Source organism: Triticum aestivum, chromosome 5B (genome assembly GCF_018294505.1).
Source record: "Triticum aestivum cultivar Chinese Spring chromosome 5B, IWGSC CS RefSeq v2.1, whole genome shotgun sequence".
Taxonomy (NCBI): Eukaryota; Viridiplantae; Streptophyta; class Magnoliopsida; order Poales; family Poaceae; genus Triticum; species Triticum aestivum.
Genome location: NC_057807.1, coordinates 712,033,026 through 712,057,099, shown reverse-complemented (window position 1 = coordinate 712,057,099; position 24,074 = coordinate 712,033,026). Strand labels below are relative to the sequence as shown.

The window sequence follows — 24,074 nt, the reverse complement described above, 5'->3', positions numbered from 1 at the left end:
TTGCAGGGTTTGGAAACAGTTCACCGCAGAAGCTCCGGGACTGCCAAAGGAGCTGCGATATACATACCCGAAAGTAAGTACTACTAGCTAGCTAGTTGCGCGCACCTCCCATTGATTCTATAGCTATACTTTCATCAATGCCATTTATAATGCTTCATTATCAGTTTGATTGACCTCTCTATTTCTCGTAAAGTGCTTGTGGCAGGAATCAGGGAATGATTACTGTGGATACTACGCGTGCGAGTTCATCTACAACGCGGCTTTGAAAAAATAAGCGGGGCTACTCAAAAAGACAACATGAAGTGCGTATGCAATAATATTCACGATTTCATTTTATTACACCATCATTTCTGTTGAGTTTCATTCATATATATGTATTAACCCCCTTCTTCAAATTAGACGTGGCAGATGCGGAATGAACTCCTACCACAAGATCGCATGAAAGCAATTCAAGAGAAATTGGCGGGATTCTTCTTGATCACATCATCAATAAAGTCGGAGAATACCATGTAGAAGTTGATTTCAAATGCTAGGGGATTGTAAGAGATCTTACATATTGTATATGTATGTAGCCAGTAGCGTCGGATAGATAATACGAAAACTTGTTGTTCGGCCAATCTCTCGGAGAAGGAGAGGTCGATCGATCACTTCTCTCGGAATGCATGACGAACTTCTGTACTTAATGGTTTCCTTCATTTTCTTACTAGCTAGTGTGTCGAGGGCCTCTCTATGTACAGTACGCAGCGTCGACCAAGCACGGACATAAGAGAGGACACTTCTCTCTATTAATTAGCTAGCTAACACAATATACGAAACACCTAAATTAACCCCCCAAAACCCCCAACCCCCCCCCCCTTTAAAAAAAAACAAAAACCCCAGCCCCTGAATGCTGACGCGTGGATGCCTTTTGGTCCCGGTTGGTGCCACCAACCGGGACCAAAGGCCCTCCTGCCTGGGCTCGGCGTACCGGCCACGTGGAGGCCCATCTGTCCCGGTTCGTGTTAGAACCGGGACTAAAGGTCTAGGGCATTAGTAACGACCCTTTAGTCCCAGTTCAAGAACCAGGACAAAAGGCCCTAACCAACTAGGACTAGTGGGGGTTTTTCTACTAGTGGTAGTGCTTAGGCGAAGCCCTGCACCGGTAGCTTCATCATCACCGTCATCACGTCGTCGTGCTGACGAAGCTCTCCCTCGACACTATGCTGGATCGTGAGTTCGTCGGACGTCACCGAGCCCAACGTGTGCAGATCGTGGAGGTGTCGTACCTTCGGTGTTGGGATTGGTTGATCGTGAAGACGTATGACTACATCAACCGTGTTGTCATAACGCTTCCACTTACGATCTACGAGGGTACATAGACAACACTCTTCCCTCTCATTGCTATGCATCACCATGATCTGGCGTGTGCGTAGGAATTTTATTGAAATTACTACGTTCCCCAACATTTTTAAGTTACCGAGTAAAGATCTTTTCCACAAAAATAAACTTGAGAGAGTTGACCACAAAGGGATGAAAATATGCATTGCAAAAAAGTGAGAAGGGTAAAGAAGATTCATAGACAAGTCACTTGTTCACACTTGGTATAATCTAGAATATTTTCATTACTTTTGACTAAGATGAACAATTAAACTCTACAAAACCATTTCAGTATATTAGCTAAGCTCATATACTTTAGAACAACTATGTGGCAGAAATTATAATTGAATTTATTTATTTTCATCCTTTCATTCTTCAAATGATTTTGACGGAACATGGTTCGATAAAATGTCAAACACTAAAGTTGAAAATGCTGTATATTTTGTATGAAAATATAAACAAGCTTGTGTGTATTGTAATGTTGGTAACTTGGATGGTATAACAGTTAATTTAATTATTTTTGTATTGCAAACACAACTACATGGTGATTCAAGTTAAAGATTCTATTAGTGAAAACATTTTTTTAAAATGTTATCCTATAAGAAGTAAAAAATATTTAATATAAATTAGCATGGCGGACCACGCCTATACTCACACAATGTTTTAATCATCTTATTTTTATTATTTTGAGTTCTCAAAAGAATGTTTATGTCATATTTACATAACTATTTTTATCTATATTTAGTATAAATGATAATTATGTATATATCTTTATCTTTATCTTTGCCTAATATACAGGGCGGAAGTTTTCATTGTTCTCCATACGTCGCCCCTTTATCTCCTTTATTAATTTTATGTTAACCAGAAAGATCGACGGTTGAGATTTAGAAGGAGGAAGGTTTCTCTTTATTTTTCGTCCACACGTGCCTTCCGTTGTCTAGACGAGTCCGTGCCAGCAGGAATCAGGCAAGTGCGTGTTAAGAAAAAAACGAAAGTATGAAAGCAATCGGGAAAGATCGTAGCTTTTCAAATAAAACTCCTCCTACCCCTCCATTAGGCTCAAGGCGTTCCGCATATCCATCCGTTTATTAGTTCTCGATTTTGGTTCAGGAGGAAGCTTATTGGGCTGAGCCTGCGCACGTTGCGCTGCCTCAACGGAGTCAGTCTCCTTGCCCCGAAAAAACAGCAGGCAGACTCGGTCTCTTTCCTCTTCTTTCTTTGATCCAACGCACGGTTACCTTCTTCCTCTCGAGACCCGAAGGACGAAACAGGAGGACGATGCGCTGCTTGATCCAACCCTGTCTCCTTCCTTTTGTTTAATCCAATCCAACCCGGTGGTGTTTCACTGGTAGAAAAAGGCCTTTAGTCTAGAGGGCCTTTAGTCTCAGTTCTTATACGAATCGGAACTAAAGGCTCTTCACGTGGCCGCTGTCTGGAGCTCCACCTTTAGTGCCCGTTGGTAACACCAACCGGGACTATTTTTTTCTTAAAAAAAGTTTTTTAATTTTTTTTTCGATTTTAAATTTTTTGAATTATTTTATAATTTAATCTGTAGTCACCACCACTCATCACTGCTCAATTTAACCCTAATCTCTAATCATCCCTCATCATTTCAAATCATCTAACTTTCCGGCCGGTCACGCATCCTCTCACTACTCCAGAGTGAGCACGCTTAACTTCCGGGTTCTATTCCCCTTTGTTTCCAAGTCTGCACTTGTTGTTTTCCTGACAATAGTAAGATGTCAATTCTATTAACCCTCAGAAGTTTAGCTTGAAACTATTATTCTAAAAAACAATTATTATTTAGTAACACTAATAATTCTTGAATAATTAGTGTTACTCAAATAATTATTTAGTAACACTAGTATTCTTGAATAATTATTTAGTATCACTAATACTTCTTGAATAAGTAGTCTGACCATAGTTTGACCAGATTTAACCAAAATTAAAAAAAACTGAAATTTGAGTATAACTTTTTTTCCTTTTAGAATTTGAGGATTCTAAAAATTTGCAAACAGGTCTACGGCCATCAAAATTGGATGCGGATTTTTGTGCTGATATTTTTGATATATTATGTGCTTTTTTGACATCGTATGCAAAAGATATGGTCGTTTTACTTTCTCATGACACTTTTTTGCAAAACATGTTCAAATTAAAGTTTTTTTAATTTTCCTACTAATAGATGTAGTAACATAACTACATCTCGAAGGATTTTAATTTTTAAAGTTTTTTTTTATTTTCTTTTGCTTTTTACAAAACTGAAAAGGCGATCCAGGGGGATAGAATTTGAAAATGGGACCTTTAGTCCCGGTTTGAGACACGAACCGGGACTAAAGGGCATTGCATCCTTTAGTCCCGGTTCGTGCCTCAAACTGGGACTAAAGGTCTAATCTTCTGTCCCGGTTTGAGACACGAACCGGGACTAAAGGGCATTGCATCCTTTAGTCCCGGTTCGTGCCTCAAACTGGGACTAAAGGTCTAATCTTTTGTCCCGGTTTGAGACACGAACCGGGACTAAAGGGCATCGCACCCTTTAATCCCGGTTCGTGTCTCAAATCGGGACTAAATGGCTCATTTGAACCAGGACTAATGCTTTTAGCCGCACGAACCGAGAGCAATGCTCACATTAGTCCCGGTTCATGACCAAACCGAGACTAATGGGCTTATCTGGCCCGAACGAAAGCTCTGTTTCTACTAGTGTTTCATTTTCTTTAATTCAATCCTTTCTACTTCGGAAATGTTAACGCCCACACGTGTGGGTGTTTGCATCTCGCCCACACACGTGGATCTGCGTCCGTTCGTGAGCGCATGAATCTTGGCATGTTTCTAGTGCCACGTAGGACTGGCCTGGTGTGTGGGCGTTCACCCGGTCGCCCACACGGCCGTTTCACCACACGGGAGATGCTGGTGTGTGGGCGTTCAGCAGTTTGCCCACACGCCACTTTCCACGCACACACAAGGGCTAGTGTGTGGGCATTTGCCATCTCGCCCACACACCCGTCTCCTCTCCCACACCAAAGCTGCTAGTTGCCATATGTTTTGCAGTGCACATGGCAACTGCCTTAGTGTGCTTTATAAGCAGGTGGCAACTCTCTTTTTACCCGAGTTGCCATGTGTTTTGCAGGGTACACGGCAACTGCCTAGTGTGCACGTAAGCAGATGGCAACTCTCTCTTTACCGAGTTGCCATGTGTTTTTGCATGGTACATAACAACTGCCCTAATGTGCACGTAAGCAGATGACAACTCTTCCTTTTTATATGGAAACTGCCCTAGCATGCTTGTGAGCACATGTCAACTCTCTCAACTGCCTAGTGTTAGTATGTGGCAACTCCTAAAGTTTTGAAATCATGGCAACTGCAGTAGACCAGACCATACATGGCAACTGCAGTTGAGCAACCATGGCAACTGCAGTTGTCCAACATGACAACCGTAGTTCAGCGACATGGCAACTGCAGTTAAACGAACATGGACGAGGGTCTGAATCATGGCAACTGCGGGCGCGCGGTGACTGTCACGCGTGGCGTACGGGACCACGAGGTACAAGGCCTGACATACGGGGCGTGTGGGCGTTATCTACTTCGCCCACACGCATGCGTGTGAGAGGGATCGGGAGGAAAAAAAGAGATGTGTAGGCATTACTTGTTTTGCCGACACGTAGGTGTGTGGGCTGTTCCTCTTATACACCATACAAAATGTGTGGGCAGTCTCCCTAACGCCCACATGTGTGGCACTTATCGGCGTCCTTCTACTTTCCTGCGCCCATGAGGTGTTGGGCATAGACTCTTTTGTTGTCAGGACTTCGACACGGACTCATTTGCCCGATCTACATGCCGCTGTATGCACATATAAATACTTCCTCTGTTCGGAATTACTTGTCTTAAAAATGGATGTATCTAGAACCAAAATACATCTAGATACATTCATTTCTGCGACAAGTAATTCCGAACGGAGGGAGTACTTATCTACTCCCTCTGACGGAAGCCGCAGCTAATTGCATCGTTCCGTCCGTTGGATGGTCAAAGGTCGTTGGTGGTGATTGCAGGAATTTGAGAAGAGTCGAGGGGAGAAGGAAAGAGAACGTGTCGAGTCAGATGTAGCACAGATGGAGACAGCCACGTGAAATCCACGTATGTTTTGCTAGCTAGGATCGATCTGCAGCTATATAGAAAAGCAAGAACAAATTGATCGCCGCTGAAACTAAGAGGGCACGCTGTCATGGGCCAGTATAATTGAAGCGTTGGCATGCAATGCATACAGGGAACCACGAGTGGATCCGAGCCGTCATTACACATTGATTAAGTCTGGACGTAGGTTTGTTTGGACTCTGAAGGAAACCAACGCCAAACGTGCAACACGCCATAGGAGTAGCTTGTGCAGCAGGACCTCCTTGCCTCCGCCATGGGCTACACACACTGCGAGGTGGTCGGATGCAACACACTGGTCTTCCAGGGAGCCGCCGCCGAGCGCACCGGTGTCTCCAGGGTACACGAGGCCCTGTAAATACTTATAATTTGAGTGCTGTTGGCACAGCCTGACCTTGCTGATGCAACATGAGGAGTTTTTTCTAGCAATTACGCACCTCTGAAGGCTAACTGGACTACTTTCCGAACTAAGAGGACGTGACAAGATAGACAAGTACAGAGGAGCTAGCTGATTGATTCACAATACAATTATACTATGATTTGAAGACGCGATTGTCTACTGCTGAAAGTGTCAATGTACTGGTGTTTAGGGTTTTGCGAGTACTTGAAATGCCTTTTTAAGTAGAGGTATTAGATATACAAAGTTCTAATTCTGTTATTAGGATTTGAAGACGCGATTGTCTACTGCTGAAAGTGTCAATGTATTAGGAACTTGGTGATTCCGAGTAGTTCTAAGAGCACAAGTCTTATCTAATAACACTGGTGGTGCCTAAACTTGCCATCGACGTTCACTTTGGTGCCTAAACTTGAAAAATACACCGAACTGGTTCTATAACTTGGCGGTATGGTTTAAATACGGTGCAAATCACATCCAGATAGTATGTATTGTTGAATAGACATGCCAGCGTGACGCGGGGCCCACTTGTAGTGCCTAGATAGACTAACATGGAAAGGGTGTGCCTAAATGACCATCGGGTCCTACCAGTTAGTGCACAACCAAAATAAATAAAAATGTACGACGCTTGGATTTGAACAGGCCACCTGTGAGCTATGAAGGACCAGCGCAAACCACTTCACCACGAATAGTTAGTTGACTATTATGCATCGCTAACCTTTATCTAGCTAATTAGACGGCAATGCCAATTTTCCATGCTAGTTATTTTTCGTTTTTTAGAAAAATATTCAAACTATTGTCACAATATTGAATAAATGTTAATGACCCCTCAAAAAATGTTAATGAAATTTTACATATTCACAAAATTAAAATAATACAAAATGGTTAATAAAATGGTTTCATAATATTTGTAAGGATTCACATATGTAATAAAATAATTGTGCAAATTTTAAAAGTTATAAATTTTTGAAATGTTAATATAATTCTCAAAATCTTCATGTTTAAAAAATATATCACGTAATCCATTTTAGTCGTTTTTTTCAATCTTGTTAGGGTTTGTGTCCTACTCAGGAAGGCGAGACGGCGGCGGCTCCCTGAAGATGGAATAAAGGTCTTCCCGCCTAGTCCCCGTTCCGGCGGTGCGTCTAGCATCGTTGGTGGGCGTGTGGAGGTGTGTCTCTGGCAGATCTATCTTTGATGGATTTGCTCGGATCTCGTCGTTGTTCGTCTACGTTCGTGTGTCTTCGGTTTGGATCCTTCCGATCTACGTTACTTTTCATCGGAGGCGGTTGCTGTTCTGGTGTGCTGGTCCTATGGGGCCTTAGCACGACAACTTCCCGACTGTCTACTACAACAAGTTGTGCCCGGCTCCGGCGATGGAGGGGCGATGACGGCGGCGCGCCTTCGGCTTGCTTTGGTGCTTGTAGTCGTCGCTAGGTGGTCTACGAATCTGGATGTAATTTTTATTTCTGGTATTCGTTATACTGCCATGATTGAAGATGAATAGATTGAAAGTTTTTCCGCAAAAAAAGTAATAAAAAAAATATCACGTAATCCTTTATTTAAAACTATTAGTTCTTTTTATTTTTTTACGTGACCCTTCAACGTGTGAGTTTCTTTTTCGGTTATAGTAATTCTAAATCTTATGTGGATTATTGTATTTGTAAACAAAAAATAAAGCTAGAGTCTTCTTGTCTTAGAAATAATATCCATAAAAAATTTATTTTAAAACATGTTAACGTAATTTTCAAAAATATTTATGTGTTATTAAAAAGTCATGTAATTAAAATGCTTTTAACTAGAGAAATGTATGTGTAGTTTAATTTTTAAAAATTTAAATATAAGAATGTATAAAACCCTGGTGGAACACTAGGCCATTGTTTATTTTTTTCACACATATTTAAAAAGTTATTTTTATTCGAAAATATATCTTTTGTCAAACACATACACTTTATTAAAACACGTGAACATTTTTTACAGCTAGAAATACATTTCCTAAAAGCATGAACACTTAATATACTAACTGAATATTTTGTAATTTCGAAAATAAGAAAAACACCTAACATGTGGGAAATGGGTGCACTAACTCCACCCCATTTAACTCCACGATTGTATCGCATATATAAAATGTTACAGTGCATAAAAGACATCAAACTAACATGAGGTAGTTGGTTGGCGCATGTCCTTTGGGGTGCGCAGGTCGCGTGTTTGAAACTCGGCCTTGCAACTTTTTTGTTTATTTCAACTGTGCACTGACAGGTGGGCCCGATGGTCATTGACACGCAAACTCTTTTTGTCAGTCTGTCCCGACACTGCAAGTGGGCCCCGCGTCATGCTGGCATGTCTAGTCAGCAATACATACATATCTAGACGTGATTCGAACCGTATTTGAACAATACTGTCAAGTTATAGAACCAGTTCGATGTATTTTTCAAGTTTAGGCACCAAAGTGAATGTTGATGGCAAGTTTAGGCACCACCAATGTTATTACCTCTTTCTTTTTTTGAATAATGGTAAGAGCATAGAATTCATCGACCAGGAAGTAATCCATCAGGTAAACCAAAGACTGAATAAGCACCATCTTACGGAATAGTACCTGCACATATTATTTTTCAAGGTGAAAAATGTTGTTTAGTTTACTGTAAGGAACCACCTTCTGGCCATTGTGTATTGCAGCAACTACCAAGGTTCCGTATCTTCCTATTTGAACCAAAATGCATATACACAACGATGGAGATACTATCTGGTATGAACAACATAATCATCTTGCATCGGAAGCTTCAATGCAATTAACTGCAGAACTTGCCATCAACAGGATTTAGTGATGTGGTATATCAGCTTTAGCTCGCGGTTTCAGATTATCAGTGTAATCCTTCTGGTCGTGGCAATTGTTTTGACTTTTTGAGGTAGTTCAACTAATCTTCTGATGTAAAGCTATGCATGAATTTTTTTTTTTGGAAAGGTTACCAAAAGGACACCTTAACTCTGTTTATCCCCTAGATCAGTTTATGTATATTAAGCTCACGTTTATTGCATGGCAGTCTTGTTTTAGCAGATTATTGGGGCATTAAGCAATATATATTAATTCTGCTCATCATTATTCTCACGTATTCTGCTAGCCATGCACTTGCCTTTGGGGAGAACCAGAACAGGCGCTTGCGCTTTTAAGCGGATAGGAACAACGCAAGTCCTCCCTACCCCTCCTCTCCAATTCTGCCCAAGTGCTTCCTACTTTATCCCTATTTTTGCTTAAAGTTTTTCTTATTTTTATTGCTCGAGGTACTTAATTTATACCCATTTGTGGTTATGATAGTTGATTTTTTGCTAGACCTTTATGTCGTCAATTATATAGAATGATTGTGTTCAATCATGCTGAGAAAAATACTCTTTTCATGACCTGGAGTAACAGAGGGTGTCATGTCTGAGATGAGAGGCAACTGATGTGGTTCTTTATCATGTTGCTGCCGTCGCAACCACATGTTAATTAAAGTTCAAGTGCAGGTACGCCAGTCAGTCGGATATGCTAATTGTGACATCATTTTTTTACTAAAGGATAGTACAAATGATTGACACTTGACAGATTGATTTTATTTGGGCCTGAACTCATGATTTCCTTTTTTTCACTTCTCAAAAATATATGTGCAGCAAGAGCCCTATAAATGTGATGGCTACATACTACCTTGACAACCTTTAAGTACCAACAGTTGAATAATTATAGGTTTTCTTTGCAGAACAAAAAAATATATAATTTTTAATGCTGCCCAATATTTGTAATTGAAAAAGAGAGATTGTACGTGCTTTACATAATAGGTGGTTGCCTCAGTCTGTTTCAAGCTAGAGAATAATATTTGTGTATAGTCTGATTCTGCTCTGTCCATATTTCAAACCTAACACATATTGCAGCCAAATATTGAGCACGAAGCAGCCCTAAATATCGGATTACATAGGTTTTGTAACTCCCTTACATCCATTGTGCACTAAACTACTCCAATTTTCATCATACGGGAGAGTTTCAAGCTAGACTCTTGCTATCTGCAGATTTTGTCTTCCAGGTTTATGGATATCACACAGCATGTATATACAGTTGTGGTGTAGCCTAATATTACTTGCTAACTACTACTTCATCGATAGTTCATATCCTTAGTTGAGCAATATTTTACACACTACATGTCCTTTTATTGCAGGATGTGTTAGCAAAGATGGAAAGAGGATGAGTTCTTCATTTCTTAATATTCTTATAGGTGATTATTTGATGTTTCAGATGATTGGCTCGACTCCTTCCTTCTAGCGAAGACTCTCAAATAATTCTCACCTATGTGTGTGTGGGAGGGAGGTGTCTTGAGTTTATTGGGTTAGGTTTGTGTATTTTTTTTCACCCGTTGCAACGCACGGGCATTTTTGCTAGTTTTGATTAAAATTACATGTAAAATATATTTTCTTTAATGTTTGACGTACTTTATATTATAGAGATCATATTAACCATAATAACTTTGTTTTGACTTGTGATAGAGCATCTTACTATTAGGGCTAAAATGTTAACTTGGCTGAAATAGTGGAGAAGTATCGATATTTACATAATTACCTATGACTACCAAACTTCTATAAATTATTAGAATAGATTATTTTTTGTTTAAAAATAAAAAATTTGGTAGTTGACAACATACCATCAGATCATAAAATTCTAATATTTCAAAATTACATTCAGAACTCTTGAAAGGCAAACTATTAGATTTGAAAGTTAACTTACAAGGAAAATGACTAGATGTGGTTTGTACTATGTTGTTGCATACAAATATAGTTATAACCTACTTTCCAAACTGGTTAGATGTGGTTTGGCAGAGTCTCACGGCTTGTGTGCGCATGCTATTATTCAAGGTTCTGGTACATTCATTCTTTAACTCCAAAAATGTCCATTAGCATTTAATTGGATTAAAAAATAGCTCAATAGCTACCTAGTTAATGTAACAACCTTACTTTTACAAGTTACTGATAGGAAAACACAAGATTGAGCCTCATGGGGTAAGGATGACAATGACATCTGTTGTAAGATAGGGTGACTGGCATAACAACAAGACCGTTTAACAATCTACAAATTGTTGTCGTTCAATCATCATGGGAAACAATCTGATGGATGATGACAATTGGCAATGTCTTGTTGGGTCTTGACTCTTGCCAAACTCATTGATGAGAAGGTTAATTATTAGATGTCACTACTTCTGCTAAATCACCGAGTTGCCCTAGTAAAATTATATGGTATCATAGAAAGCATTGGCTAATTAGTCTTTGCTTTCTTGGTATAAATAGTCTTGCCTAGTTTTACAATTGCTTCAACCCACAAAGCTGAAAGAACATAATCACATTGCATTAACAAATCAATATCGTAACACAGCTAGTACCGTAAACATAAACAAGAAATTAGAAAATCTAGACAAAAATCCCTAGCTATATTCGAGTTCGTAGAGAAGGTATTCTTGTCTGACATAGGTAGTACCCAAAATAATTTGGAGAGCCATGTAAGTAAGATGAATTTGTAATAGAAAGCAATGCAATGTTTATCTCATTAAGAAATAGAGGAGGTAGGTTGTTGTGTGACAATAATAGCATTGAACAAATTCAGACAGACATATACTAACCAAATCCTACAATCAAACACTTTGTAACCACCAAATTCAGGCATGCAAGTACTAATCAATTGGGTTCTCACTCACTTGTAGCACGCCAACGCTCATAAGGTCTGCAGATCTGATGTCCAAGTTGAGCGGCAAACATCGGGCGAGCGCCATGGTGTAGCATCTGTTGCGGCCCCTATCGATGGCCCCGAGCTTGTCAAGGTTGAGAACGATGACGATGGTGAGCATGGCAGCGTTGCTCGGGCCAAGCGAGTGTCTCAAGAAGTTGAGCATGTAGTAGGGTATGCATCAAGGAGGCCCAAGAGCAGGTCACACTCGATGTCGACAAGCACCCAATCGGTAGATCGATGGGTGCTTTTGTGTTGTGGACGTAGGCATGGTGGCATTAGCACTTGCTGAGGTGGTGGCCCATGAGGAGATGTGCGGAGGCGACAAGGTCCGACGTAGGCAGGCGCAACGGAGGTCATGGTCAACAGTGGGGAAGGGAAGCAGATGAATAGTGCCGGAACAGGAAAGGGGCCGACCACGGAATCGAATGCTTAGTCAGATTTTCATCTTCTGGAAAACGTGTTGAAAAAGCCAAGCAACAATTGAATTGGCCCGATTTGTAGCGCTCCAGTCATCAATGTATGTTCCTAGTTCGGGGGCGATCTAAATACCGCATAAGACGGAGAATAGTGACGTAATGAATACCCCAACGAGCGCGCTCTGCTTCAACTGGCCCGACCCATTCCCGAGTTTTCCTCTCGACGATTTTTGAAAGGTTCTCTAAACCTTCCCTGAACTAGTTTTTTTTTCTCACTGGGCTTTTTTTTATTTTCTTCCAACCTCGTGAACATTGTTTAATATTCGTGTACAATTTCAAATTTATAACATTTTTAAAATTGCATTTTTTTTGAAATTCGAAAAAATCAAATTCTTACACATCTTTTTGAAATCCAGGACAACTTTTCAAATTCATGAACAATTTTTGAAAACCAGGCTTTTTGGAATTCTTGAACCTTTGTTGAAATTCATGATTTTTTTATTTGTATATATTTTTTAAATTCATGAGCACAATTTTCACCTTGCAACGTTTTTAAAATTTGTAAACGATTTTCAAATCCATTGAATTTTTAAAAAAAATATGGAACATTTCTGAAATCAATAACATTTTTAAAATTCATGAATATCTTCTCGAACAAGGGAACATTTGTCAAATTGGTGAAGTATTTTTGTAACCTTGGAACAGTTTTCAATGTCACAGACCTTTTTTGGAATTCTAAACATTTTTAAAATTAATGAACATTTTCAAAATTTCAGGAACATTTCTCACATTGTGAACATTTTCTGAAATTCAAACTTTTTTCAAAATCCTAAACATTTTTAAAGAAGAAAAAAGAAAGAAGGGGTGCAAGTGGGCCCGTCCAAACTGCAGTTTGTGCACCGCCTCCGCAAGTCTTTTCTTCTTGGAGAAACTAACCGAGGGAGTTTATTCCTAGGGCAAGATGTTATGCTACACAATTTCATTATGGCCTCAGGACTCGAACTAGGTGGTGAGTGACATTGACAAAGGTAGTTGTGGATCTTATGGAGCTATTGTTAGCTAGATTAAGCATAGGTCATTAGCTTTTAATTGTAAATTTACTTTTGTAGATAGAGTTTCGAACACGGATGCAGATAGGTTAGTTTTCTAACTCTTTGTATCAGGGGCGGCACATTTGGTTGTCCGAACCCCATGATTCGTTCTATATCCCACGCCATGTGGACTTTGAGCAATAAAACTTGGTTCAACCCCTAAAAAAACTAACTGAGAGGGTACCCCTTGCGGGAGCCCCTCAAGGTCACTTTTGATGGGCCGAGAACGCACCACTTGGCGCGCTCTCAGTCGCCACCACGTGTCACGTGTTGCGTGCTCTCTCAGGATTTTTTTCTGTTTGCATTTTCTGGTTTTAGATGATCTTTTTCGGGGTTATCGGGTTTTCGGTTTTTGCCCACTTTTTCTAGCATTTTGAATTATTTTCCTCTTGAAAAACACGTTCTTTTTGCTTCTGTAAGAGGCACGGATTTGCTCCAACGAGCTATGCCTCTCGGAAAAAGAAAAAAAAACATGTTTTCTTTTTTTGTTTTCACTCCCGTGAGAGACACAGCTGTGCCTCTCGGGAAAACAAAAAAAATTCTTTATTCGCTTCCGCGTGTGGCACAGATTTACTGGATATATATGTATTTGACTCCAGATTTGTATAGATTTTTTTTATATATGCTTCAGAATTAACCAGTTTGTCAGATAAGCCTGTGATGTGTTTAATTTGCAGAAAATGTGGCATGCTACTTCTGTTGCTTTCGCCCTTAGGGCTTGCTAGTGGTTGCAACCAGTTTTTATCTTTGATCAGACTTTCACTATTTCCAGGTATGGGGTCAAGACATACCCAACATGAAGGCATGGGAAATCAGTCATGTTGCAAGTTCCTCAAAATCAACATTTTGTATCTACACATTCCTTGTGATGCCCCGCTACATTTTGTTTACCTAGAGCCGCTATCATGCAAATCAGAGGAACCGTTCCCCTGCGTCGCCTTTGCTCGAGGCGGCTTCGGGGCGACTCCTCCAACCGTAGCGCGCCGCCGCCAGTCCTCCACACACCCCACGCCACCGCTGGAAGACCCCGCCGGGCCAGAGATGGTATATGGGTCGTCGAGGCTTGCTCTGGTGGCCTAGCCTACTCTCTAGTGGCGGAGCTAGACAGGAAATGCTGCAGGGGCGAAAAGCAAATACAACCATCTTGAGGGGGCCAAACACTATACTTTTTCTAATTAGGCACTTTTAATTATTATTTCTTCAGACATTTTGTCATGGTTGGGGGGGCCATGGCCCCTGTAGAAGTACATGTAGCTCCGCCAGTGCTACTCTCGCCGGCGCACTGGACGAGATGCCTTCTGTCCTGGTGGTTGATGTGAATGGAAGGGTGTGAGGGGAGTTGGGGAAACCCTATCTTGGTTCATGAAGGGGCCACATCAAGAAGGCCCATGACACATACAAGAAAGATTTCAGAAGCCTTGCCATTGAAGACAAGGACTCCTAATCCACCTACATAGTCGACTAGTACTCCTGTTATTCTAGGCCTCTGGTACATTATATAAGCCGAGGCTAGGCTAGTCGATAGATCATTACAATTTTACACAATAATCTCGTTGTAGACACGTGTACGCTATACTATATATACCCTAAAACAATAAACACAAGCAAGACGTAGGGTGTTATCTCTTCGATAAGCCTCTTTATTTGACTTTTGGGTTTGCTTGGAGATGGGGCTGCTCCTTTTACTTGGAGACCAGGTTGACACCCAACATGGAACAGTTAGCGGGCACGAGCATCGCTGATGCTTTTTTGATACTTGTAACTTTTTTCAAATTCGTGAGCATTTCTAAATCTAGGAATTTATTTCAAATTCGGGAACATTTTTCATAATCCGTGAAAATTTACAAATAGGTTAACTTTTTTGTAACGTAGGTATATTTTCTAAATAAATGACCCATTTTTTAATTCAGGGATTTGTGAACTTTTTTGAAATCTAGGAACCTTATTTAGATTCGTGGGCACTTTTTTGATATATGTAACTTTTTCAAATTCATGAGCATTTTTCGAAATCAGGAATATTTTAAAAATTCTCGAATATTTTTCAAAATCCATGAAAAATTACAAATAGAACATTTTTTTTTGTAATGTAGGAACCTTTTCTAGATAAATAACTCTCTTTTAAAATCAGGGAAGTTTTTTCAAATTCGTGTACATTTTCTGAAAGATGGGAACCTTTTTAGATTCGTGGGCGCTTTTCTGATACTTGTAACTTTTCTTAAATTCCTGAGCATTTTTCTAAATCTGAAAATGTTTTTCAAATTTGCGAACATTTTTTGAAACATGGGAACCTTTTTTAGATTCGCGGGAGCTTTCTTTATACTTGTTACTTCTCTCTAATTTGTGAACATTTTCTAAATCTGAGAATATTTTTCCAATTCGCGAACATTCTTCAAAATCCATATAAATTTACAAATAGATTAACTTTGTTTTGTAATGGAGGAACATTTTTTAAGTTAAGAACATTTCTTTCAAATTCATTAACAACTTATGTAAGGTGAGAGCATTTTTTGGAAATTCGGGACAAATTTATGAATAATTTTGAAATGAAGGAATGTTTTTTAATTCAAAACGTTTTTATACCCCAAACATTTTTAAATAAGCAAAAAAAATCGAATACATAAAAGAAAAACAAAAAAATGAAAGACAAAAAAACCAGGAACGTCCACCCTGTACATGGGTCGGCGGAAACCGCGCGATGGGGCCTTTCTCCGGTGAAACATGTGTGGCGGACAGGGTAGATGCGGGGCGATGTCGCAGATATCAGGACATGGCGGTGGGATCAATGTCGTCCTTTGTCGACGATGGCTTGACCCCGAAGTCGAGCGGAACAAACAGCGGGCACGAGCATCGCGGACAACACGCTTTGGCTGCGGATAAAAGAATATGGCAATGTCACAACATATCACCGTGATGAAATGTGAAGAAAGAGAGGAGAATCAGGGTTGGAGTCACCTTGTCATCGACAGTGGCGGCGGCGTGAGACTCGGGCGAGAAATCAGGAACGGCGGCAGGAGCGGGAGCTCCCGTGGGGAGGGGTATTGGAGAGGGGAGGGTGGGCGATGCAGAGGCCTTTTAGGCCTTGTACAATGGCAGGTGCTTAGGAAAGGTGCTTAGAGAAATAAACCAGGCTTTTCTTAAGCACTAGTGCTTATTTGTACAGGATAGACGCTTAATTAAGCGTCTCCCTTGTAGAAATAGGCACCGGTGCTTCAGAAAAACCCGGTTTATTTTTCTAAGCATCTCTCTAAGCACCTTTCATTGTACAAGGCCTTGTAGGGACCAGGGGAGGCCAGAAGTGAGCATACACAGATGCCACGACATTGCTTGTGTTCATACTCCCTTCGTTCCAAAATAGATGACTCAATTTTGTACTAACTTTAGTACAAGTTGGGTCATCTATTTTGGAACGGAGGGAGTATACTGGATAAAGTGTCCGAGAATGTCGAGCCAACATCATATCTCACAGCTCAAATGTTATTTTTCCAAGAATAATATCTGCTGCAAAAATCAATAGAATAGTACCACCAGTCTAGAAAGGAGCAGTCTGTGCCAAAGTCTTATTGTGCTCCCGAGCTCAAATGCTTCCTTACGAATAGTAAAAAAGAAGTAAAAGAATTCAAAAAATTCTGAAACCTCTCTGTGGTAATCTTTGACAAATGTTTTGTACACTTACAAAATTTCAGCGTAAAATGACATCTGTGGAAAGCATGACAAAAAAAAAACAGCACTCCAAAATATTTTCAAAACTAGCATTTTTGGAACAATCTTTTTGTCACGACTTCCACAAATGTCATTTCGTACTAAAATTTTGCAAGTACATAATATATTTGTTAAAGTTTACTACAGAAAAAATTCAGAATTTTGCGAATCAACCTGTGGTTGAGTTGGTTAGGTGGACAGTGGTATCCCAACACACCAGGGTTCAAATCCTGGTGCTCGCATTATTCCTGGATTTATTTCAGGATTTCCGGCGATGCGCTTTCAGTGGGAGGAGACGTTCCCGTCGACGACGAGGCGCCTACGGTGACTTCGTAAATCTCAAGATGATATGCCGGCTCAGTCTCTCGGAGGTGCTCATAGGGGTAGGGTGTGTGTGTGCGTTCATAGGGATGAGTGTATGCGCGTATATATGAGCGCTTGTGTCTGATGCTCGAAAAAAAGAAAAAAAATCAGAATTTTTCAATTTGTTTATTTTTTTCGATTTTACTGTTCACAAGGGAGCATTTGAGCTCGAGGCCCGTATGTGAATTACTGCTATCTTCTGCAAGAATAAGGGTGCCCTGATGTTGGTGTGAAGGCCAGAGGAATGGACACGCTAGACCTAGACGTGCTCAAGATACAGCGGGGTTTGCGTGTCTAGTGATATCTGTGAAACAAATATGAGAAGTTGAGAGCGTTTGCAGGAGCCGGGCGGGAACCCCGGGCCTCGTAGCCTGCGGAGAAGAAGCTCGCCCTGACGAGCGTGAGAACGTGCACGGTGGTAAAAGACCTCCTAGAGCGGGGCTACCAACCAGGGTTCAAATCCTGATTCTCACAAAAAAAGGCACCTCGCTGCGTATACTCGTGTTGTGCAAGCTAGCGTGTTCGCTGCGTATACTTGTACTGCGTAAGCTGGCGTTCGGGGCCTTTCCTCGACCTTAAAATATAATGCCTTCGGAATTTCTCTCCCCTTGGGTCGAGTTTTTTTTAAGAGAAGTTGAGAGCGTCAGCAGCACAACACCTCGCTTTGGTCTGTGTGTGTGGGGTGTGGACACGCGCACACACATACGCGACAGCGCCATGCCCATGCCCTGAAACAAGTTACCACACACCTAAAACCGAACCCTAAAAGAAACAGAGGAGCAGAGCAGAGGAAACAGAGTACCCTGAATGAAACACCAATTCCGAACTTTCATTTTTTGCAGGTTATCTTCAGGGCCACAGCATTGATCCGTATGTGGCCACTCCGACGGAGGCCAGGGGGCGTTTGGCTACTGCGTCTACCTGATGGGAGATGGTAACTCGGGTTATTTTCAACCGGTTTGGATGACGGTCATGTAATAGGATAGGCATGTAGTGCTCCTATTTTGTTTGTCTGCCGGTTGTGGCTTTTTGATTAGGCTCGTATGAGCGTTCAGTTTTCTTTTCGTACTTTGAGACACTGGAGACTTTGTTACTGGTTTCGTTTTTAATAATATGAGCCGTATGCATTTTTCTGATGCAGAGGCTTGGGTAACCCCCCTTTTCGAAGAAAAAAATATGTCGATCGGCACAACACAAATACAACTGATCGCACATAGGAGAACTGTTTCAGCACAAATACAACTGATCGCAGTACAGTAGTATATCATTTGGGAGATTTGTATTTGGAATAAGGGAAACCCAGCATCACCTTTCATATATCAGTATCATATAATATAAAGGACAAGCTACTTACTACATACACATCAAAATTTTGTTCCATGATACTTCACCTCAAAACTCAAGAGTATCACAGCGTGCTCTTGTCCCCAGCTGTTTCAGAACATAACTGACGAACAATAACATATAGTAGCAGATATATGAATGAGTTCCATGGTGGATCTGCTCTGTTCAGAGCACAGTAATTCAACAAAACTTATTTCGGAACAAAGGGAAACAGAAATCAAATTACCCTGAAAGCAAATGGATCTTAGGTCCCACCGAATGCATAAAGCTACTGGGGATGGAGTATAAGCGAATTAACAACACCAGCCTTAGATTTGAATCATCGAAGTAAGAATCTTGTCTCGATAAAGGGCGATTTTATTATCTCAAAACGTAGCATCATCGAAGTAAGAAATGGAGGCAATCAAACACAGTTGAGAGAGACCCTAGACCACCCTTTTTCGGAGGTGTCTCTGTTTCAGCTTCAGCTTTCAGCTTGTCGACTGGAAGTGCAAGGAATGTTAATTAATTAGCTTGATGCCTCCTTCGGTATGACATCCCAAGCAAGCAAGCCAGCTCAACAAATATCCTGGATCGGCAAAGGGTAAACAGACAGTAGAACATGTGAATTTGAGAAAAACACACGGGCTCAGGATGTGAGTGAGATGCATTTTGCCGGAGAAAAGTAAAATGGGACGATGCTTAAAAGAGATAAGGTGAATGGTCAGAATACGTATTTGTACCTCTTGCAGTTTGGGAGCATTTTAATCCTCATCGGGGTCACCATCTTCCTTGCTCATCTGGTTCCCCCCAAATACTAACTGCAGGATGCTTGGGATTGATACCTGCTTCTTTCCTGATTGCAGCAACTGCAGCATTGCATTCTGAAGATGTCGCGTCTTCCTCATCAAGCCCTATGTAAACTCTTACGAGACGTGGGAGATGCTGAATGCCTAAATAGAAGCCATCAGCTTTTGCCGCGGACACACTGAATGGCATGTTCCTAATTACCTCAAGCTTGGGTGCAGACCCTTTCACGAATGAAACATATGCTCGTTCTGTTTCTGTGAAGTTAAGCACCTTCAAATTTGGGAAAGAAGTGGCTTGGGCTGTACCAACAAACTTCTCTGATAGCCATAGTTGGAGGCAGAGTAAGGATGGGAGCTGCCCAAGTGTAAGCAGCCCATCTTCCGTAAGTTCAGTTAAGCTGATGCAGAGGTCGGCAAGGTTAGTGAGTGCAGGTGTAATCCACTTTGGAATGTTTGTGAACGAATCGCGGTTGGGCGCCCAAAAGCTTTGAAGAGAAGATGGCAGAGGGGACCAAGAATCTAAGAAGTCGACGGAACCCCTGTTGTATGCTCCTATTCTCAAAGAACGGAGTTTGCTGCTGCCAAGCTTGCACAGTGAGGAGAGGAACATCTCTTTTTGACATATCTTGTCCTTGCAAGATACTTTATCACAAAGATCCACATGGAGTTCCTCCAAACTTGTCAGGTTCCCGAGATCCTCCAACACATCTGTTTCTTGCGAGGTTATAATAAATTTTGGCATCAACTGTAAGTTCCTCATGCCCCCAATTCCATTTGGTAACTTCTCCAGAAATACAGTTAGGTGTCGTAGTGTAGTCAACCGAGTAATTCCAGCAGGCAGCTCTTTCACATATGTATTCCTAAGATCTAGGGTCTCTAGATTACCTAGCATCATGATCCCTGATGGTAGCTTTGATATACCTGTGTCCATAAAGCTTAGGTACTTTAGCTGGAATAATTTTTCCACGTCTTTCATCTCATAGTCCTCTAAATCCTTATAACCTTCAAAATCCAGAACACGTAAAGCTTCAAACCGATCAAGACTGGGCAAGTGTGTGACGCAACATGATGACATTACTATCAAAGTTCGAACATGGCTGAGATCTACATTTGCTAGTGCAGATGCAAGTTCCTTGTCAATGTACTGGATTGATAGCCGTCGAATAAAACCTTGATGATTTGGCAAACTCGTTTGACCTCCACCTACCACAGTGGTAAAATTATCTTCAGCAGATTTTGAAATTATAATTTCTAGCATCATGTCATGGACTCGGCAGGCACGGACCTTGCCATCATATCCAATGTCCACCGGTTGGACCATACTTTTGTTGATAAGCTCATAGAAGTAATTCTCAGCGACCTCTTTCTTGCTCTGTCCACGCTCTTCAGAAATGAAGCCTTCTGCTATCCATCGCCTCACTAACTTATTTCTGTCAATCACATGGTCTTCGGGAAACAAACTTAGATACAACAAGCAAGTCTTGAGATTAGGTGCAAGATCATTGTAGCTAAGAGAAAGTATGTTGCTCATACCCTCTAGACTCTTGGTTTTCTCCAGTGCAGAACCAATTGACCTCTTAACCTTCTCCCACTCTTCCTTGATGGCTGGTCGGTTTTCTAGCAAACCAGATATACTGATAATTGCCAATGGTAGGCCTCCACATTTCTTTAGGATTTTATTAGAAACTTCTTTCAACATTTCAGGGAAATCTTCCTTAGAGGCAAATAATCTTCTGAAAAACAATCTCCTGGAGTGGATATCACTTAGGGCTTCCAATTCATACACACGGTCATGACCACCCGGACAACATGACTTTGCCACCTCAATGATGCGTGTAGTAGCTATAATTCTGCTAGAACAATTATCTTCTGGGAAAGCACACTTGATAGTGTTCCATGTTTGTGCACACCATACATCATCAATAATGATGAGATACCTATAAAATTAGCAAATCATGTCAACCAATTATGAAAAGACATTATGCTTTAGCACTCACACACACACACTGCTTCTCTAAGAAAATGTAACATTTATACGCCCGACCTTTGCATCACGAGACACATAATACCTAACTAGAGTAGTTAATAACTGTATGACATTCATTGTTAGTGTTTCCCTATACAGTTGCATGCTAGCTTCACGAAACAATAGCAATTACTAGAACTCACTTCTTGTTACCGGGTCACAATCAACCATAAAATATTTTACACCTTTTGCTTTATGGTATTGGAAAACTATTAGAATGCTGGAGTCTATTTCAAATGAAGATGATATGCAAAGATATGCAGTGTACTCATACTTTAGGAGGTTGTTCTTTAAATGTGGGAGTGAACAGTTTCAGAAGTTTGAATACTTTATTAACTGCAAAACAATCGAGTTAATGAAGGATTTGGACACAAATATATATCATGGTGACAAATATATCATAATTTAAGCATCTTATAGCTAGGTACATGATACTTCTCTAACGTGGGTGGTAAGGATGCATAGAGTTGTTTAAGCTGACCTCACCCGAGTTGTTTCCTTTGTGTGGAATGTCAATAAGTGACTCAAACACGAGGAACTATGCATGGAACATCTATTAAGAGAAGTAATGAAGATCAAAGTTACCTTTTATTTTGCAGTAATTCTCTTAGCTCTGAAATGGACTTCATTTCATCCCAATCAGTGGTATCTTTTGTGGATCCGTCTTGGCATGACACTTGAGAGATCACATCCTTCATAATTTTCTTTATATCTAGTTTTTGCGAGACCGATATGAAAGCCTTACAATCAAATTGCCCTTGGATTTTGCGATAGACTTCATTTGCCAGTGTTGTTTTTCCCAGCCCACCAAAACCAACAATAGACAACACCTTGCAAGGTTTGGATGTGTTGTTTCCTTCTTCCAGCATCCACTTGGCAAGATCATCCCTTGGACCATCCACGCCCACAAGGTGTGCCCCCTCAGCAAATACCGCATGCAGCCGAGGATCCACAGTCGTATGGCTAGTGGTGCTCGAAGGAACATCATTCAACTTGTAACTATCCTTGAGCTCTTTCACTTGCTTGATGCGATCTTTCAGGTCGTCAATTTGGTCAGCGATTCCGCGACGAGAGCCAAGTGTCTTCAGACGGCGAGCAGTCTTGCGGAAGAACTCCTTGAAGCCACCATGAAGGCTTCTGCTGCCAAGCTGGTGGATGAACTTGTCAAAGACATCCTCGGTATCATAGGCTAACTCCCTGACCAGCGATATCCATGTCTTCACTTGGTCATTTGGGTCTTCTAGCTTCATGTACTCCTTCAGTGCAGCATGCATGCTGGCGAGCTCTGACCTAAGGGAACGGATCTCACGGCGGACCCCTTTCAGCCGAGCACACTCATCGGCAAGCAAGGTGGTGAGCTTCCACAGCAGGGGACCAAATGCGCCGTGGGAGGCACTCACGGCCTCCATTGATCTCTCTACTCCTTGTAGCTGCACTGCACCAATCCCTCGTGGGTGTTGTTTGTCTGATTTGGACTCTGGAGTTGTGGAGAGAATAGCTCGGACAAGTGCGGGTAGCTAATTATCAGGAATATGAAGATGAGCAAGCTTGAGATTTGTTTGGCTCAGCTAACGATGGAAGGCACATGAATGATCACGCGCTAGCATGTGCATCTGCATCGAAAGAGGCCGCCTAGTGTTTGGTGCAAGCGAATTAAGAACAGCTCGTGTCAGACGAAAACATGGAGAGAGCCTCGGTATGACGTATAATTAACTCACGTTAACAAAACCAAAGCAGAAATAGATGCCTTCAACAATGCACCTTGACTGGACAATTGTACATCAGCATCACTAGAACTACTCGGAATATCGCACTCCAGCAAGATTTCCCGCACAGCTATCGGTCCAAATTGATCCATATTAAATGATGCTGGTCTAGTACAAAGCTAGTACAACATTGTACTAGATCAGCGTCAATTAATATGGATAAGAGGGAGTAGCATTTTTTTCTCCTGTAGAAAAAATAAACCAAAACGTTTTATTTTATTTTTACTTTTAAGACACTATGAAGTTTCAATTGTTGAACAACTACGAAACGTTTCTCTCTCATTTGTGTGTGTTTGTGGTGAAAAGAAGCACATGAAGAGGACCTAGCTAGCTGTTGGTGGGTAACTGGGTGGGTGCTAGTAGCCAGCTAGTCGCAAGCTTTGGTTCAATGATTTTATGGGGTGTAGTGAACTAGCATGTGCATAAAGCGACGGATTAGTTAAAATAATGTATGCTTTCGAACCTTATTACTTCATTAACTCGATTTTGTCACCATGTTTATTGGGCCTGCTAGCGCCACATGCATGTCCGTTTTTATTAGGCCCCTTCTCTTCGGTTACCGTCCCACTAATTAAGGAAAATCGATTCCCATTGGCTAAACCTCTGCTGCATGCGAGAAAAGGAAGCTGCATGCAAGCTTTTGTCTAGTAACCAGTGCTGCGTAATAAATACCCTATTAATCCTGCGGCAAAGGCCCAATCTGATGCGTTGCATGCAACAACTGGGCTCTCGTAGAGAGTCACGCGTGCTAAGCTGGCCGACGCTCGTTGGCAGTTGCACTCCTAGAAAATCTCGCACGGTTACAACTAATAGCCTTGGTACCTGAGTTTTGGTCGAGGGGCCTAATAAACCCGGACGGAGGGAGTAGCAGTACACCCGAAAAAAAAAGAACCTTATTAGCAGTAACATATTCAGGTTAGTAAAACCAAGCATCTTGCCGGCCACTTG

General features: G+C 41.2%; 1 protein-coding gene across 1 annotated transcript; it reads right to left on the bottom strand.

Annotated features, from left to right (window-relative positions):
* Positions 1–18,547: 18,547 nt before the first annotated feature.
* On the bottom strand, positions 18,548–22,892 carry LOC123117887 (disease resistance protein Pik-2-like). The gene is made up of 3 exons (XM_044538554.1): positions 21,946–22,892; positions 19,269–21,271; positions 18,548–19,114 (listed from the first exon to the last, which is right to left on the bottom strand). The coding sequence occupies exons 1-2, from the start codon at positions 22,767–22,769 to the stop codon at positions 19,306–19,308; spliced, it is 2,790 nt and encodes a 929-aa protein (XP_044394489.1). The 5' UTR covers positions 22,770–22,892; the 3' UTR covers positions 18,548–19,114; positions 19,269–19,305.
* Between the last annotated feature and the right edge of the window lie 1,182 nt (positions 22,893–24,074).

Bases quoted from the DNA above. Each gene is read 5' to 3' on its own strand.
- LOC123117887 (XM_044538554.1), bottom strand. From the start codon at position 22,769: ATGGAGGCCGTGAGTGCCTCCCACGGCGCATTTGGTCCCCTGCTGTGG. The intron at 21,272-21,945 runs GTAACTTTGATC...CTAATTTTATAG, and splicing joins GAATTACTGCAAAATAAAAG to GTATCTCATCATTATTGATG.